General features: G+C 48.5%; 1 protein-coding gene and 1 pseudogene across 17 annotated transcripts in view; both read left to right on the top strand.

Annotated features, from left to right (window-relative positions):
• The window catches only part of LOC109250473 (transcription factor BTF3-like), an 81085-nt pseudogene extending 78094 nt beyond the window's left edge, over window positions 1-2991 (top strand).
• Window positions 2992-5192: 2201 nt separating this feature from the next.
• NFASC (neurofascin) overlaps window positions 5193-16581 on the top strand; it is a 178277-nt gene continuing 166888 nt past the window's right edge. For 7 of the 17 annotated variants that reach the window (XM_019433089.2, XM_019433083.2, XM_019433082.2 and 4 more), the window contains exon 1: window positions 5195-5333. In XM_019433089.2, coding sequence (XP_019288634.2) covers window positions 5227-5333 — 107 coding nt within the window. In that variant the 5' untranslated portion in view covers window positions 5195-5226. Of the gene's footprint in view, window positions 5334-16581 lie in introns of all 17 variants that reach the window. The other 10 variants (XM_019433002.2, XM_019432996.2, XM_019433021.2 and 7 more) reach the window with 5 other exon arrangements.

Genomic DNA, 16581 nt, shown 5'->3' with positions numbered 1-16581 from the left:
TGATGTTGAAATTTTACTAACCTCACTGGGCCTCTATTTCTTTATCAGCAAACTGGAGACAATGACCACCAATCTTATTGGGCTTTTGTGAGGACTAAGTGATATGACAGATGTAAAAGGAGAGCTGGTATATGAAAGGGTTCAACAAAAATTAGGTCCCTCCTGGTTTCCTCCAGGTTCTCATCTCCTAAATCGGCCCAGGGCATCATTCCCTCTTTCCTCTTCTTCCACCCCTTATACCAATTTGCTTTTATTTTTACCCCCAGAAAAGGGTACTACCCTACGTGTTGTTACTAAGCTGTTCTTTTAAAAGGGTGTGTGTGTGTGTGTGTGTGTGTGTGTGTGTTACTTTTTAAAATGGCTCCATACTTCTCCATTGCACAAGCATACTGGATCATTGCCGTCTGCGTGGGCTGCACAACATCCCGATGCACATGCATCTTTGTGACTTGTGTCAGTGTTTCTGCAGGCTGCATTCTTGCACCTGTACCCGAAAGGCATGAAGCAGCATGTGCAGGAGGGTGGCTTGGAGGGCATAACAGACACTGCTGCAGCCCGGTCCTGTCCTTGTCTTTCATCATCCCTGCCCGTGCCCAGTGTCCCACTGCATCTGAGAGTCAGTGCATGGGGGCTTTCTCTTGGCCTGAGTCCGGGGTTAGGCAAGGCTTGTGCCATTGCTTGGGAGCAATGAGACGCTGGGGAATGTGAAAGTCATTGGTGACCTACCATTCACCATGAGAGAGGACACAGCGAGTGGGGTTTCAAGGCCAGGGTCAACAGAGTCCATGCCCGCTAGAGTTTCAGCCAGAACTCAAAAATACAAACCCAGGGAAGAAGAGGAAGCAGGAAGGCCAGATGAATGTCTGGAAAGAAAAAAGCAACCACTGTCTGCCCTTGGCACTGAGTAGCTTTGTTCCTGACACACTAGTAGAACAGCCTGCACCAGATCCAGGCCTGTCTCTGTCCCCAGAGTCCATCACCGGCAGGTGGTGTCCCTCCCCTGGTCAGGACAGGCCAGTGGCTGGGGACACGGAGGCCAAGGAAACACCTGCTTCTATCCTGTCTGGGCATCTGGCAGCCTTGGATGCCCATCAGGCCTGGACTTAATTTCTTTACACTAAGGCCATGAGATATGAGCTCCAGTTCCGTCTCAACCACCGAATCACTGCATGATTTCTATCTGTGTGATCTTACACGGACTTAGTTTTCTCAGCTGCTAAAAAAATGAAGCAAAGGAAGAGAAAGTTGGGCAGTAACTAACATTGGTGCAGAGCATTTAGTTTACAAAGTGCCTTATCTCCTTGGCGCTCACTTTATCCCCACTTTCCATAGGAGGAAATATGTCTTAGAGGGGTTCGGTGATCTGACCATGTTCACCCTGCTGGTCGGCCAGGACCTTCTTGGAAAATCCTATGTTTCTTCAACTGACCATACTGGAAGATTCTAACTTTGTAAGTCTAAGATTTTTAGGGCCTGCCCTAAAATAGCAAAACAGTTTTGGGGCGCCTGGGTGGCTCAGTCGGTTAAGCGGCCGACTTCAGCTCAGGTCACGATCCCGCAGTCCGTGAGTTCGAGCCCCGCGTCGGGCTCTGGGCTGATGGCTCAGAGCCTGGAGCCTGCTTCTGATTCTGTGTCTCCCTCTCCCTCTGCCCCTCCCCCGTTCATGCTCTGTCTCAAAAATAAATAAAACGTTAAAAAAAAAAATAGCAAAACAGTTTTAAGTAGGAGCTTTCAGACACATCTGGGCTTTGAACCATTACTTGGGCAGGTTACTTGGAGCTTTGGTTTTCTCCTCTCGAATCATAATAAGGCAATATTTATTAAGTGTTTATTATATGACAAACACTGTGCTACATGAACTATTTTGCTTATCCTCACAACACCTCTATGAGGTAATATAATTATCCCTGTTTTACAGATGAAGAAACTGAGGCTTGAAGATATCAATAGCTGTATAGTGGGAATAGAGAAACCAAGAGAGACTGGAACTTGTCAGAAGGCTCTAGAGAGAATCTTCAAGTAGATAAAATTGATAGACTCTCTGAAAGTTCTGAACATATGGATATAGACAATTGATGGAGAATTTAGTGTTGAATTGTAATTGCTGTATGTAAGACAAGTAAACAAAACACGATAATTCTTAAGTCCAGAAAACATAAAAAGTTTGCAGGAAATGAAAAGGTCAGTTGTGAATAGGATTTGAGTAGTCATAATGAATACCTTTTTAAATGATTTTTTAAAAATGTTTATTTATTTTGAGAGAGAGAAAGAGAAAGCGTGAGCAGGGGAGGGGCAGAGAGAGAGGGAGAGAGAGAATCCCAAACAGGCTCTGCACTGTTGCAGAGCCTGACGTGGGGCTCGAACTCACAAACCCTGAATCATGACTTGAGCTGAAAATCAAGAGTCAGATGCTTACCTGACTGAGCCACAAGTTCTTGGTTTGAGTTGGTTCTCAAACCAAGGAATAGTGATCCACTTTAACAACCCTAAAGTGTAGGCATCCCTGGAAGCAGATACTTTCACCATCACAGGCCATGCTGAGACAAAGCAGCTGACAGAAATGCTCCCCAGTATCTCAAATGAGGCTTTAAGTATCTTTGGGCTGAAGCTCTGCCCAAACAATCTGTGGATGGAAAGGCACCACTTGCTACTGGAGAGGATAATGATGATGAAGGTCCAGATCTCGTGGAGAATTTGGATGAAGCTTCCAAGAATGAAGCACACTGAATGGAGTCAACTTCTGAAGAAGATAAAACTTGAAGAAGTTACTGGGAGCTGCTATTGTATACGATGACTGCTTTTTACAAATTTTGTTCATGGATCTGATAAAATCTGGATCTCGAATATTTTTTAAGCCCAAGACCCTTGGACACTGCAGCTCTTTTCAGTTTTTGCTTATATACAATTCATTCTTCGCAGCTAATTAAGCTGAAGAAGCCTGGGAATAAAGTTTGAAACAACATTAATAAAGTTCTTTGCCTAGTTAAAAAAGAAAGAAAGAAAGAAAGAAAGAAAGAAAGAAAGAAAGAAAGAAAGAAATCTCATAGAATAATTTGACTCTGATTCAGCTACATGCTTGTATAGCTTTAATTATATATATATATTTTTCATAAAAAAATTTTTTTTACGTTTATTTATTTGTGAGACAGTGAGAGAGAGACAGAGCATGCGCGGGGGAGGGGCAGAGAAAGGGGGAGACACAGAAGCCGAAACAGGCTCCAGGCTCTGAGCTGTCAGCACAGAGCCCGACGCGGGGCTCGAACTCACGGACCGCGAGATCATGACCTGAGCTGAAGTCGGGCGCTCAACCGACTGAGCCACCCAGGCGCCCAACTTTAATTATATTTTTTAAAGAAATAAAAGGAAAATCAGCAAATTGCCCAAGTTGACCCAGATCTGATGTGGCGGAGGTGGGGTCCGAACCCTAGCCAGCTACCTCTAGAGCTGATCCCACAGCCACTATGCAATACGGCCTATAAAATATCTACCTGCTAGCACTGTAAAAAGCAAGTGACTGATATATACAAGAAATTGAGTGCTTAGAAAAGGAAAATTATCTTCTTTCTCCCACTGAGCCAGCCATGTGGACACTTCCGGTAGGGAAGGTAAGGGGGGATCCTGTCCTAGGTGCAGGCCTGAGGGGCCCTGGTGCTTTGAAGCACCTTCCTCCAAGTTTCCTAAGTGTCCCTCCAGTGCCTGGGACCGACTGGGGTCAGTAGTGTCATCTGGATGGGGCGCCTCAGTTTCCAGATTCTCCCCTTCGGAGAATTTTCCAACCCTGTACATTCTCTCCCTCGCCACACAGGGGTTGACCAGAAGCCCCAGGTTGGCCAGCCCCCCAGAAGCTCTAGGTCTGGCTGCTCCAGGGTCATCCCAGGGCCTTGTGGTCAGGCCCAGCTCCAGGAGGTAGACTACTTCATTCACAGGATTACATGAGGCCAGTCTGCCAGAAGAGTCCTGAGAAACAATTTTGAGTGAAATCAAATTGTGTGTATACACAGGGGCCCTGCAGAAACGTTTGCCCAGGGTCCCTGATGCCCGTGGGCAGCTACGCTTTGAGGCCCCGCCCTTTGGACCTTCCTCCGTTTCCCATTGTCTTTACCCAATAGCTCTGGTTGCAGATCTCAAAGCAGCCAACTGAAGAGTTCAACATTTTGTCGGTTGCCTGGAGGATTCCATCTACCATTAGTGGTCACTCATCCTTTCTGCAAGCATTTATGGAGCACCTAGTCTGTGCTAGGGCTGGGAAAGCATGGGGAACAGGATGACTTCCTCCTGCTCTCCCACCTCCCACAAGCTGGAGAGGAGACAGGCAGGTAGGTGGGGACAGTGCAGTGAAGGTAGTGACAGGGCAGGAGCCGTGGGAGCAGAAAAGGCAGCTGCATGTGGCCTCGAATGAGACCTCAGAGGGTGTCTGTGGAGGGAACTGTGGTTCAGGTTGGGGGACGGGACTGGAAGCTACCAAAACTAAGGTTCTATGATTCCTCAGTTCAGATCTGTCCACTGTTTCAGGTAATAGCTGTGCTCACGTCTCCGCCTGTGTCCGACACGTTCTCCCTGTCGGCCCCAGAAGGGACCCGAAGGGATCATCCAATCAACTTTTCATTGTTCGGTGGAGGACAGTGAGGAAGTGCCCTGCGCTTGTGAGAGAATTAGTCATGGCACCTGGACGAACACTGAGATCTTGGGCCTTGCAGTCATCGGACTTCTTCCACCCTATCTCAAGACTGGGACAGGGCCTGAGCCCCCAGAGGGCAGGACACAATCTCCTATTTTTAAACGACCACGCAACCCCCGGAAGGAGTCACAACTTTCTCACGTTCTCAATTCGCGATTCAACAATCCTTCTATCAACTAACGTCCCTGGAGAGGCTACCACAAGCAAGTCTCCCTGGGAACACAGGCTCTCAGGCCCATTTCCGCCTCCAAGAAGTCACAGCCCGATGGTGGAGGGGGCATATACAGGACAAAACGTGATACCGTGGGGGCTTCAATTATGATCATTTTCAATGCCAGTGGGCATTTTTTTTTTTTTTTTTTTTTTTTTTACCGGCAAGGGCCCTGCGAATCGCTCCGCGACGCTCCAGGCGGGGCCCCAAGCATCTTGCCTCCTCCTCCGTCCAGGTCCCCGCTCGGCGCGCGAAGGGAGGGGCGCGAGGGCGCGCACGCAGGGTGTCGGGGGCGCGCCGGCCGTCCGGGGACGCGCACGGGCTGGTCTCTGCCCTAATGCGGCGGCTGGCGGCGAGAGGCGCTGCAGGGGACGCGGGGGAAGTGGCGGCGCCGGCGGCGGACAGCACCGACTGCGCCCGGGGCCGGCACCCGAGCCCTCGGAGGTAGGCGAGCGCGGATACCGGAGAGATGGGGGTGGGGTAGAACGGGGGTCATGGAAACCCAGCTAGCGACACCCCCTCGTTCCCGCCCTCCTCTGTCCGTCTCCATCCCCCGACCTGTCCCCATCCCCCTCTGCTCACATCCCCGTCCTTTCTCGTCTCCACACCGTCACCTGCCTTGAATCCATCCTGTTCTGTGGATATCTGCACCCACCCCCGTTCAGCTCCCACCCCCCTGCCCACCCCAACAGCCTTTCTGTCTCATTGGCCGCATCCCCTCCCCCTTTCTGCATCCTCGACCTCTTTCCCCTTCCCTTCCGTCCCTGCCTCATCCACAGCCCTGCCCTTATACCTGTTTACCTCCACACCCCACTTGGTATGACCCCATCCCGTCCATCTTTCCTACCCCTCGCATCAGCCCCTCTCCTTGGCCTCCCCTGGCTTCGTCCCCACCTCCTACCCGCATCACTCCGGGTTCCTGTCTCTCCATCTGCTCCCTCAGTTTCTATCTTCCCCAGGTTCCCCTGCACACCCTGTCCCAGCCTTTTCCCAGCTGCCTCTTGGTTTCCTCCTGCACCATACATAGTCCCTCTCAAGAACCCCAGCTTCCCCCCTTGGCTGTTAGCTGGTCTGCCACCCATCACCTTTCTTTCTTGCCTTTCCTGGTGCTGTATGTAGCCCCACAGCTTGTACTGAGCCCCCATCACCTGCCTTGGGGCCCTCCTTCCTGCTTGGGGAGGCCTAGGGCTCTGAAGGCCCGATGTAGTCTCTGTTGCGGAAGCCTCTTATAACCCCTTTCTGCATGTTTGACTCAATTCATGGCTTGGGGGTGAAGGATGCTGAGGGTTCGTAGGCCTCTTGTGTTCCTCCTCAGCCACCCTCTTCCCCTGGCTGTTCAGGTTTGTTTCCTAGATGGACTGGGGGGTGGGGGGGTGGGGGGGAGTGCTAAGCATAGGGAATCTAGGTTGGGCAAGAGGCAGGGTCCAAGGGAATGGCTGAGGGCCTCTTCCTGGTCTTGTTCTGAGCCCTGGGATGGAAAGGCCTGGATGAGGAGCCTCACTGGAGCATTGCAGAATTTTGGATTTTAGAAAGAATTCTTCCTCAGCCTCCAAGTCAGCACTTTGGCATCAGGAGCTGTCATGAGTGTGGCCCATGGGCTGGGCTGAGAGAGGGCGGAGTGCTGAATCACCTAGACTCTGGTCCCCATGGCAGCCCCTCTCCTGCCCTGAGCCAGGTTCTGCTCCTGATTCCTTCCTTGGCATTTGGCACTGTGCTGTGTGTGTGTGTGTGTGTGTGTGTGTGTGTGTTGGACAGAGATGCCTCCTCCCTCAGTCTAGAGGAATGGATGACAAGTGCCCCTTTCCAGCCCGTCTGTCTCCCTGGGATGAGGCCCTGGAATGTCTTATCTACCCTTGGAACTGTGGTGAGCCCTGCTGGGGCCCAAGCAAATCTCCAGCAAGGGCAGACAGGCTTTTGAGACAGGTTGGGCAGGAGTTGAATTGTTTGTTTGGGGCTAGAGACGGGCAGGTTCAGAAGCCACTGAACTTGAGACATAAGGAGAAGCCCAGGGATAATGTATGGAGAGTGGAAGCCCCTGGGCATAGGGGCCATACCAGCTGTGGGAGTCAGGGGCAGGGAGAAGAAGGAAGGCAGAGACCTATCCTCTCCTCTGGTTTGGGGATGATTCGATCTGGTGGGATTGCACTGCAGGAGGAATTGAAAGAAATTGGGGGGGGGGGGGAGTGTCATTCTAACCTTTTGTTTTGACTGAGTTGACACTTCTTTGTGTGTGTGTTGGGAAACTGATTGCTTTTCTTTTCTTTCTTTCTTTCTTTCTTTCTTTCTTTCTTTCTTTCTTTCTTTCTTTCTTGAGTTGGCACTCCTGAGGGATTAATATCTCCCTCTTTGGATTCAGCTGGAAATATGTGTGTGCGTGTGTGTGTGTGTGTGTGTGTGTGTGTGTGTAGATACAGAGAAAGAATGAGAATAACACAAATAAGGAAAGACACTCGTTCACATTTAACCCTACAAATTGTGGTTGCCCCCCTGAAACAGGGTATGACAGCCCAGTTCCTGTCTTGGTTCCTGTCTTGGGGACATCAGCTAAATCCCCAAGGCTTAAACTGGAGGCTGAGAGCGCATTGCTGTTGGGTTCTGTCCCGTCGCCATAAGGATCCCTCACTTTAGAAAACCAAGTGTTTGGACTTCAGCTCATGAGCAACAACTCTGTATGGGACTGAGGCACTGCCTGGCAAGGGAGGGGGTGCATACAGCTAGGGGATGGCTGTCCTCCACTTCGTCACCTTTCTGTGCCCCCTCCCATCATAGGGGGCGGGGCAGGAAGCTTCCCTAGGCATTTCCAGGTCGGGGGAGGAGGCATCACCTGGAGCTGTTGTGGAGAGCTGATTGGATTCAGGTTCTGACGTTGAAATGCTTGATTGGGGCTCAGGTTCAGTGGGGGTGTGGGGGGTGGGGATGGGGATTCTGATAACAATGTACATACTTTCTAGTTTTGTGCAACGAATCTCACCCCTCATCCTTGTCTGGCATCGCAGAGGCTGCACAGAGATAAACTGAGGCACGTAGAAAGAGGAGCCGGCTCCCGGAGAGCTGGAGCAAGACGTAGCTAGCTCCCTGTGGGCTGAAGCAGATTGGCTTCCGGGGCTGCTGCTTTCAGGGGCACATTGAGCCAGTGGCTGATATCTGGGGTAGGGGAGTTCTGGCTTGGATATCTGAGGGGGAGGTGCAGAAGAGGGTCCTGTGTCTGCAGTGACTGAGGGACAGAATTCCAAGCCCCCATTACGCTGTTGTTGTTGTGACTTGTTCCCTTCCCTTCGCACCACTTTGCTCCAAGACCATCCAAGAACTGGGATGTGAGGATCATCACTTAGTCTTTAGGGGGAAAAATCCTTAGGAAACCAGAAGGGGAGAAGGCAGAGAAGTTCAGTGCTCAGTTGGTTTGGCCTGGAGGCTGTGAGGAGAGGGAAGTGAGAGGAATGTAAGGTCGACTACGTACTTATTTATTTAGCAAATACTAATGAACCCTTGCAGTGTGCTGCTGTGCTCTGTGCGGGATTGTAGAGATGAAGAGTGAGACAGGGTCTGATCTCCCAGAGCTCTCAGTGTCATGGAAAGAGAGACAAGCAAGCAGACAAATACCATAGATAAGCTTGAGCGAGAACATCTGGACAAGGATGTTGGACAGCGGATCTTTCACTCCAGTGGCATCAGCTTCCTCTCCTCCAGAACCATGAGGAGGGCTGAATGATATTACCCGGAATGGTAGGTCAGGGCTGGCCCTGAAGTCGACTGTGAGGAGAAAAGGGTGGAGGAGGAGGTGAGATGAAAGATGTTAACAGATCCCTGGCTTTAGGGGGAAGAGAGATGTTCCTTGTGCAGCCGAACCTCACTGGGTTCTGCTTTAGCCTGATGAGGGGCACCCAGAAGGCACTCTGGGACAAGATCAAGGCTACTCAGCTCTCCCATGTCCATCTCCTAAGCCCTTGTGTTTTAGGGGCAAAGGGTGGTCTGGGTATGCTTAGAATGTTTAGAGGGAGTCAGAGGAAAAGAGGCCCAGTGTCTGCTCTCTGGGAGCTCCTCTCTGATGGGGAAATAGCAAGTACGTGTAAAAATGCATGGTCGGAAATAAGAGAAGTAGAAACACTGCAAGCTGTCATATGTGGGGAAGGGTTTTGGAGTTCTGGGGAGGTCAGAGTCAGTTAGGAGTCACCAGAGAAGTCCGGGTGGGGGAGGGGAGGTTTTTGAAGTGATACCCTTGAGCACAGGTCACCATGGACATCATAGTTGAACTGGGAAGGAATGTAAGGATAGAGACCCTCAGCCTTATCTGTCTGAGGAGCATCCTTCTTTCCCACACACCTAATTTAGTTCATTTCATTAGTGTGTCCTGAGTCTTTGAATATATCCCAGGAACTGTGCTACGTGTTGGGTGTATAGGTTGAGTTGGGGAGACAGAAATGAAAACAAATAAAAATTCAGTACAAGAAATGCTGTAACAGAGGTTGGATGAGTTCCTAGCATTGTAGGAGCATGGCTGAGGGGTCACGGTGGGCAGTAAGACCTGAGTGATTGTACCTTTACTTCGGCCAGAGCATCTTGATGTCAAACTTTTGAGCATTTACTCAAAATACCCAGCTAGAGCCTGCACCTAGCTGCAAGGACAGATGTTGGATGCATATAGCCTGGTCCTTGGGACTGCAGTGGTGGGGGTGGGGTCGGGTGGCCTTTGGGAGCTAATGGCTATGCTGCGCACTTGACTAGGCACTTCTAAAGCTTTGCTGACCTGGGGCTCCAGTCAGAGTGTGCCAGCCAACTCAAGAACTCTTGAGCCACCCTCCTTTCCTTAGGTCTTGAGGCAAGCCAAGAAAAATACAAGTGTCATAATATAATAGCCATCGTTAGAGATTGCTTGCTATGTGCTAGGCACTCTATTGTGTGCATTATAGCATCATTTTTGTTTAATCTTCATAAGGGTTTACCTACTAAAAGAAGTATCATTAGGATCCTGGTTTTACAGATAAGAAAGCAGGCTCGGAAACGTTGTTATTTAAGATTGTAGAGCAGGGAAATTGCAGAGCTAGAATTTAAACCTATATTTGTTTGACATCAAAGCCCATGCACCTCTCCTATGTATTATGCTAAGCTCCCCCTACCCCTGCGGAAAAATAAAAAACTGGGATGTTTTATTCCACTTGCCCAAGGCTCTCTAGGAAAATCTGTTAGAAAGGCTCAGTTAGCATGCACATTTGGGTACCTACTGTGTCCTTCTGAAGGATACAGAAACAGAAAGTTTTCTGCTTTCAAATAGGGAAAGCAGATGACATAAATGGAAACAGATGACGGGAATAAGGCAAGACAGTATATATTGAAGTCTTCAGACTCTGGATGGTAAAACTTCAGAGGAAGGAGTGATCCCTCAGTCTGGCTATTGGAGTCAGGGAGGTGATCAGCATAATAGAAACTATCAGCCTTTGAGGTCAGACAGACTTAACGTCCACACCTTGTCTCTTCCATTTACTGGGTGAGGAGCTGCCGTTTCCCCATCTGGATCCTGGGGATATCAATATGAACCTTGCAGAGCTGTTACGAGGATTAAATATGATAAGGCAGTGAAGGCCCCAGCAGAGTACCTGGCTGGTAACAAACACTCATCAACTACTAGCTTGAACCTTAAAGAATTGGTAGAAGAGGAGAGTATTCTAGATGAAGGAACCCACCAGCCTGTATAAACGAAAACTTGATGGGTTCAGGTTCTTTGGGAAAGAAGTGACCTGCCTCATCTGGCCTCTTCTCTCCAGGTCCTTGCAGTAAAATCTCATAGGAAAAGAACAGCATCATGAAGAGTGAGGGGCTTATGTTTTACTTCCGGCCCCATCATTAGCAGAGCTTACGTGTGTTTCTTTCTCTCTGGAAAACTAGAAGATTGCTCGAAGTCTCTTGTCCCGGAAGCTCATGTCTCTGGAATTTATGTCAGTGATTAATTTCTTGCCCTGCCCTTCTTCTCCCAATTGTCATGCCTTGAAAAAGTTAGAGGGCCTGGGGTGTGGTGGGCTCATCCCCTTAGGCTGTTGTCAGCCCCTCCTCGCTCCTGCAGCTCCCTTCTCTGGGAAGCAGGTGCCTGAGCATCTGTCTTCTCCTCCTTCACCTGCTCCTCCACACTCCCAGGCTGGGCCAGCCCCTCCTGAAAGGCCTCCCTGGCAGCCCCTCTCCCCGTCATTATGATGCTAATCGTGTTGTTAATTTTTCTGAGATGCAGAAAGAAAGCCCCAATCTGTTCTAATGAATTTAATTAGAGAGGGGCTTGGAGGGCTTCGGAACCTCTTACCAGGATCACAATAAACAGAGTTAACGAGATAAACAGCCTGGGATCAGCGGCTCAGGGGTAGGAAGGAAGATTTCCCACTCAGTCCCAGAGCGAGGAAAGTCCCCTGGCACCCAAAGTTGGAGGAAGGCTGTGTGAGCTATTGTCTGTCATGTGGACTTCCTTTTGGGCTGTTTCTGTTGGGCCCACCCAGTCCCATGTATGTAACTTCACACCTAGCTCTGCCCTTCAGTGGCAGATGAACCTCTGGAGAAAGTCCTGTCGTCATCATTCTCACCCAATATTTGTTGGGCACCTGCTGTGTGTATGTAGAGTACTGCGCCATCTTCTAGAGCAATGGGGAGGTTCAGGAGACCCTGTCTCCATCCTAAAGTAGAAAGGAGATGTATGTTCAAATATAAGAAACATCTGCTGATTCCAGACAGTTGGCAGGAGATGATATTGGGCTTGGGTGATCTGGAAAAGTCCCTTGCAAGAGGAAGTACTTGAGGTCTTGAGATACCAAGACTTGAAGACTTAATAATCGGAGCTCCTGGAGTAAGAATAGAAATGTGCAGCAGATCTTTGAGTCAGGATGAATAAATGGCATGGCTTGGGCGGTAGGTGCATTGAATTCATTAGTGAGGGCTATGTCTGGAGCAGTATACTGAGATGTAATTGTAGAGGACCCTGTGTGCTGGCGTCTTTACCCTTCTAACCTGGTTGTATTGGAGTCTCCCTGCTTTCCTTCTCTGAAAACTTAGGATGGCCGGCTCGGGGAAGGGCCTGAAACAGGATGGTCTTTGTGCTGAGCTCGCTGTCCTGGATCGAGTTTAGGCTAATGGGGGTGGATTGACCAGATGCTAAGTTTTGTTTTCTGATCTTGTGATTTTCTGGGATGAGAGTGAATGGCTGGCAGAACAATTCCAAGGACTTTTCCCGGTGAGAGTTCCCTCCTTCTTTACTGATGCTGGCCAATTTGCTCTGGCAATAGCATTTTTTGCAAGCAGTCAGTGGAATCTTCCAGTTCCGGGCTCAGTGAGTTTCAGAAGTTGTCTCTTTATATTACGAAGAGTTCCCTGAGAGTGTGTATGTGCGTGTGTGCCTGTGCTTGTGTGTGCATGTTGCCTATGTTAGTGAAATTTTCCCAGCTACCTTCAGATTGTAGTTTGATTTTTATTTTGCAACACAAAAGTTGTTAAACATTTCTGGGCCTTAATTTCTCCAGGTACAAAAGAGGATGAACCATCCTCATATCTTATTGTGTGTCGATCCATAAGCTGAATGCTTTGAGAATCAGATTTTAAACACCAGGAGGTATTATAATATCATTTTGTCAGGACATATAATATTGAGGTGAAATTTTAAGCACTTCTCTGTCCCCCTTGGAACTTCTACCTGTGAGACTAGCTGGAGTTTTATTTTGGGGCATCATCAAAGATTATGTCTTTTGTTCTTTTCCAGAGTCTGTCTGGGCTTATGCATAATTAGTGGTGAAGCTAATACTGCTGTCAGGTGTTGGTTGATCTATACGTGTGTGTTTGTATGAGAGACATTGTTACATTACCCATTGTGTGGTGTTTTTCCACACGGTGGTGGCAACATGTTCTTTGTGAAGGAAAATGCCTTTGAGGCCACAGGCAATTTTCCTATGCTGATGTAGGTGAGGACAGAAATTAGATCTCTTTCTGATCGTCATCACACACTGGGTGGAATTGAAGGCTTTGGGACACATGCTGGGAGTGGAACCAGAGTTCTCTGACTGACTCAAGCCCTGCTGTGCATTGTTTATATATATATATACATATATATATATGTATTTGTGGCACCTGCAGTCAGTCTTCAAAGGCTCTACTGTTTGCATAGCACACTTCCAGATGGCTTCTTGTTTTGAAAGAATCCCTAATCTCATAGAATTTTAGAGATGGTTTAGTCCAAGATCATTATTTTACTGATCAAGAAACAGACTCAGAAGGGTTACATATTTTGCTTGTGGCTACATGGCTAGTTGCTGGCAGAGGTAGTTCTTCCATATACTGGACCACCAGGAACTTTAAAAACGACATATAAACCCAGTAATTTTGCAAGACAATAAGTAATTAAGCTCCCTAAAGCATTGTCTAAACCAATAATGCTTTGGGATATCAGAGAAGAGAGAAAATTAATATAGACTAAGTCCTTTGGTAAGGTTTTGAAGAGAAGCGGAGGCTGGTTTGGGGCTCTAGTGATGGACCTAGATAAGTAGGATTTGAATAGGTAGAGGTAAGGAAATGGGCCTTTCTGGTGGGGGAAGGGGGCATAATCAGAGGTTTACAGGAGGAAAGCTTTGGTCAGGCATTGAACTGGCCAGGCTGGAGCAGTGGAAATTATAGCTGCAGGGATGGGCTGGGGCCAGACTGCAGAGAATCTTGACTCTGACTGAGTAGTTGGACTTTGTCTGGGAATTAGTGAGGAGTGTTTGAAGCTTCTTGACTGAGTTTGCTCAGTGTCTGGGGTGGTGTCTGGGAGGTTGTTCTTCTGAAGGGATGTTTGAGAAAAGGGGAATGCTGGAATTTTTCTTGGGTGCTGGCAGGGAGCTTGCTGCTGTCCAGGGTGCTGACCTGCCCTCTGAAAGATTTTTCTCCCCAGTGATGCCAGGTTAGAAGGTAAAGACAGAGAATGTTTAGAGTAACCCAAAGGGATCTAGAAAACACTTCTGGCTAGGACTAGGTAGTGTGACTTCGCAGTCCTTGTAATGAAAGCAAAAGTATGGATTGGGGGAGCTAGTAACAGCCTTCTTAAAGAAAGACCACGTGTGTGCACATATGCATGCTAAAGTGACCCAATTTGTAGCCTTGTAAATTTTGCTTTAGAGTCTTTGTGTTTACATGAGAATCTCAGGACATTTCTTCTTTCATTGTGAAGATTCACTCCCTCTACTCAACATCTCAGAGTACCTAAAACCTCTCCAGCAAACATGGAGAGAGCAACAGAAGTTCCCAGAGTACCCTACTCATTAGTTCAAATGAAACATTTAAATGCTTGATATTAGTGCTGTCCAGTAGAGCTTTCTGTAATGATAGAAATGTTCTATCTATATCTGCCCTCTCCAACATGGTAGTCTAGACACATGTGGCTCATGAGCACTTCAAATGTGGCTAATGTGAGAACTGAATTTTTAATTTAATTTAATTTTAAAGACCTTGTGTGACTAGTGGGCTACTGTATTGGGCTGCACAGTTCTAGAGTCAGAACCTTTGAGGGGTGCCTGGGTGACTCAGTTGGTTGAACATCCAGCTCTTGATTTCGGCTCGGGTCATGATCTCACCATTCGTGAGACTGAGCCCCATATGAGACTCTGCACTGACAGTGTGGAGCCTGCTTGGGCTTCCTCTCTCTCCCTCTCTCTCTGCCTCTCTCTTTCTCTGTGTCTCTCAAAAATAAATAAATAAACATTAAAAAATAAAGAACCCTTGGGTGTCTTCAGCTCAGGGCATGATCTCATGGTTTGTGGGTTCAAGCCCCACATCGGGCTCTGCACTGACAGCATGGAGCCTGCTTTGGAACCCCCGTCTCCCTCTTTCTCTGCCTCTCCCTCACTCATCTGTGCTCTCTCTTTCTCTCTCTCTCTCAAAGAAAATAAACATTAAAAAAATAACCCTTGTTACTGGTCTGTCATACCTAACCTTTTAGACATGGAGCAAAGTGGACTTTTGAATGTGGGTGAGTTTGATACATTGCTGGGAAAGCTCCATGCTAAATCTGACTGGAAGTCTGTTTCTGGCTAGAGTTTTTCCCTGGCTTTCTTATCATCACAGTGAGAACAACTATACATGATGTACTGTGGTTTTCCTGTTAAGAGCAGAGAGCATGTTCCTTATATTCTGGCTGGGGTCCCAGGGACCTTGTCCGAGACTTTTTGGAGCCTTGAACGGGCAAGCAATGCAGTGTGTATGGCTGTGGGGTGAGGTGGCAAACAGATGATATATTATTGTGTTGGATGTTTGTGGGCATCTAGCAGAGAGAAGTTTCTGGTCTTAATCCATCTCCCCTTCTAACTCTAGGCATCTTTACATCCTGTTTGTCTACTTTAGTGAACATGGCCCAGGATGGGGAGTATGGATGAGTGGTAGAGGGACCAGAGGGAAAAAATGCTTAGAAATGCCAATCAGTAAGTAAGTAAGAATAACCTGTCAGAAGACTGGAGTAGAAAATACCCTTTGTTTTGGCACATGCTGGTGTCCATAGACATGCCTAGCCTTATAAACATGCTTCATTCCCTTGGGTCTCTGGTCTTAGGCTTAGCACGTATAAATCTGATTTCCTAAACCAGAGTGCATGCTTTTTGAAGATGTGCCTTAGAGTTTTCTTGTATTCTCCCACAGAATGTCAATGTGCTGATAGTAATCCTTAATAAACGCCTGCTAGTGAGGAGTTCTTTGTTTTAGCCCGGAGCTATGGGTTTGACTCCTAGAAAATGTGTGCACATGAATACAAATAATATTTATTGAGCCCCTGCTGGGCGTAAGTCTCTGTACTTGGTACTGTGGGCAGCGACAAAGGAGGAGCAGGATGGCAGCTCTCAGTCTAATGAGAAAGCAAAGGCAGGCACGTGTGAAAGCAACACACAGACACACAACTAATAGACAGCAACAAAGACAGAAGTGGTAGCAGGGATATGAAGCTGGGAGTGGGTTGCAGGATGCTGGCAGGGCCCAGATTTTGTGTGTGTCTTTGTCTGGCCTTCTCTCGAGGATTCCCTTCTTCATGAAGCGTAGCTGGTACCAGCCACCTCCATGCCTGCAGGGACAGTGCTGCCTTTATGGTTGGTAGGGCAGCTCGCTGTCTCACTGGGGCTGGGCTGAGGCGGTGCTGTCCTGAACTCGCCTCTTCCTTAAAGAGCCCTCAGGAAGGGGGAGAGTGATGTGTGGAAGGGGAAGAAATTCCTTTTTCTTCTGGTCACTGAAATGGTGACAGTGTCTAGCTCTCAGACTTCCTTCTAGCCACAGAAAAGGGTTTGTTGGGACTCCTGCAGCTCTTGTACACGGAGCCCCATGATGCAGGCCCAGGTGCGGCTCTGGGGGAAACAAGAAAAGCAGAGCTTGGTGGCATGGCTCCCTATAGTCACTTGAGCCCCCCTGCTTTACCCTCAAGGAGTGTGCACTGCCTGGCAGGGAGCAGGTGGGCTATATCTCCCAGCTGGGGCTGGGGCTGGGGCGGGAGGCACTTCTTTGGTTGACTCACTGGAAAGAGCCTGTGCTTTTGCATCCTCTGTGAGCACACAAGTCACGTGGGGTCTTGTTTAAGGGCAGAGGCAGAATGATTAGGTCTGGATTGGGCCCCAGTGTCTGCATTCCTTTCCAACCCTCAGGTAATGCCAATACTGCCCGTCAGCAAACCACACTCTGATTGGCAGGGCCCTATATGTGGATTCTCAACCTGGAAACATGT

Source organism: Panthera pardus, unplaced genomic scaffold (assembly GCF_024362965.1).
Source record: "Panthera pardus isolate Hobbes unplaced genomic scaffold, ASM2436296v1 HiC_scaffold_21, whole genome shotgun sequence".
NCBI classification, from domain to species: Eukaryota; Metazoa; Chordata; class Mammalia; order Carnivora; family Felidae; genus Panthera; species Panthera pardus.
The sequence above is the reverse complement of the archived record's forward strand: the minus strand, read 5'-3'. Positions and strand labels throughout refer to the sequence as shown.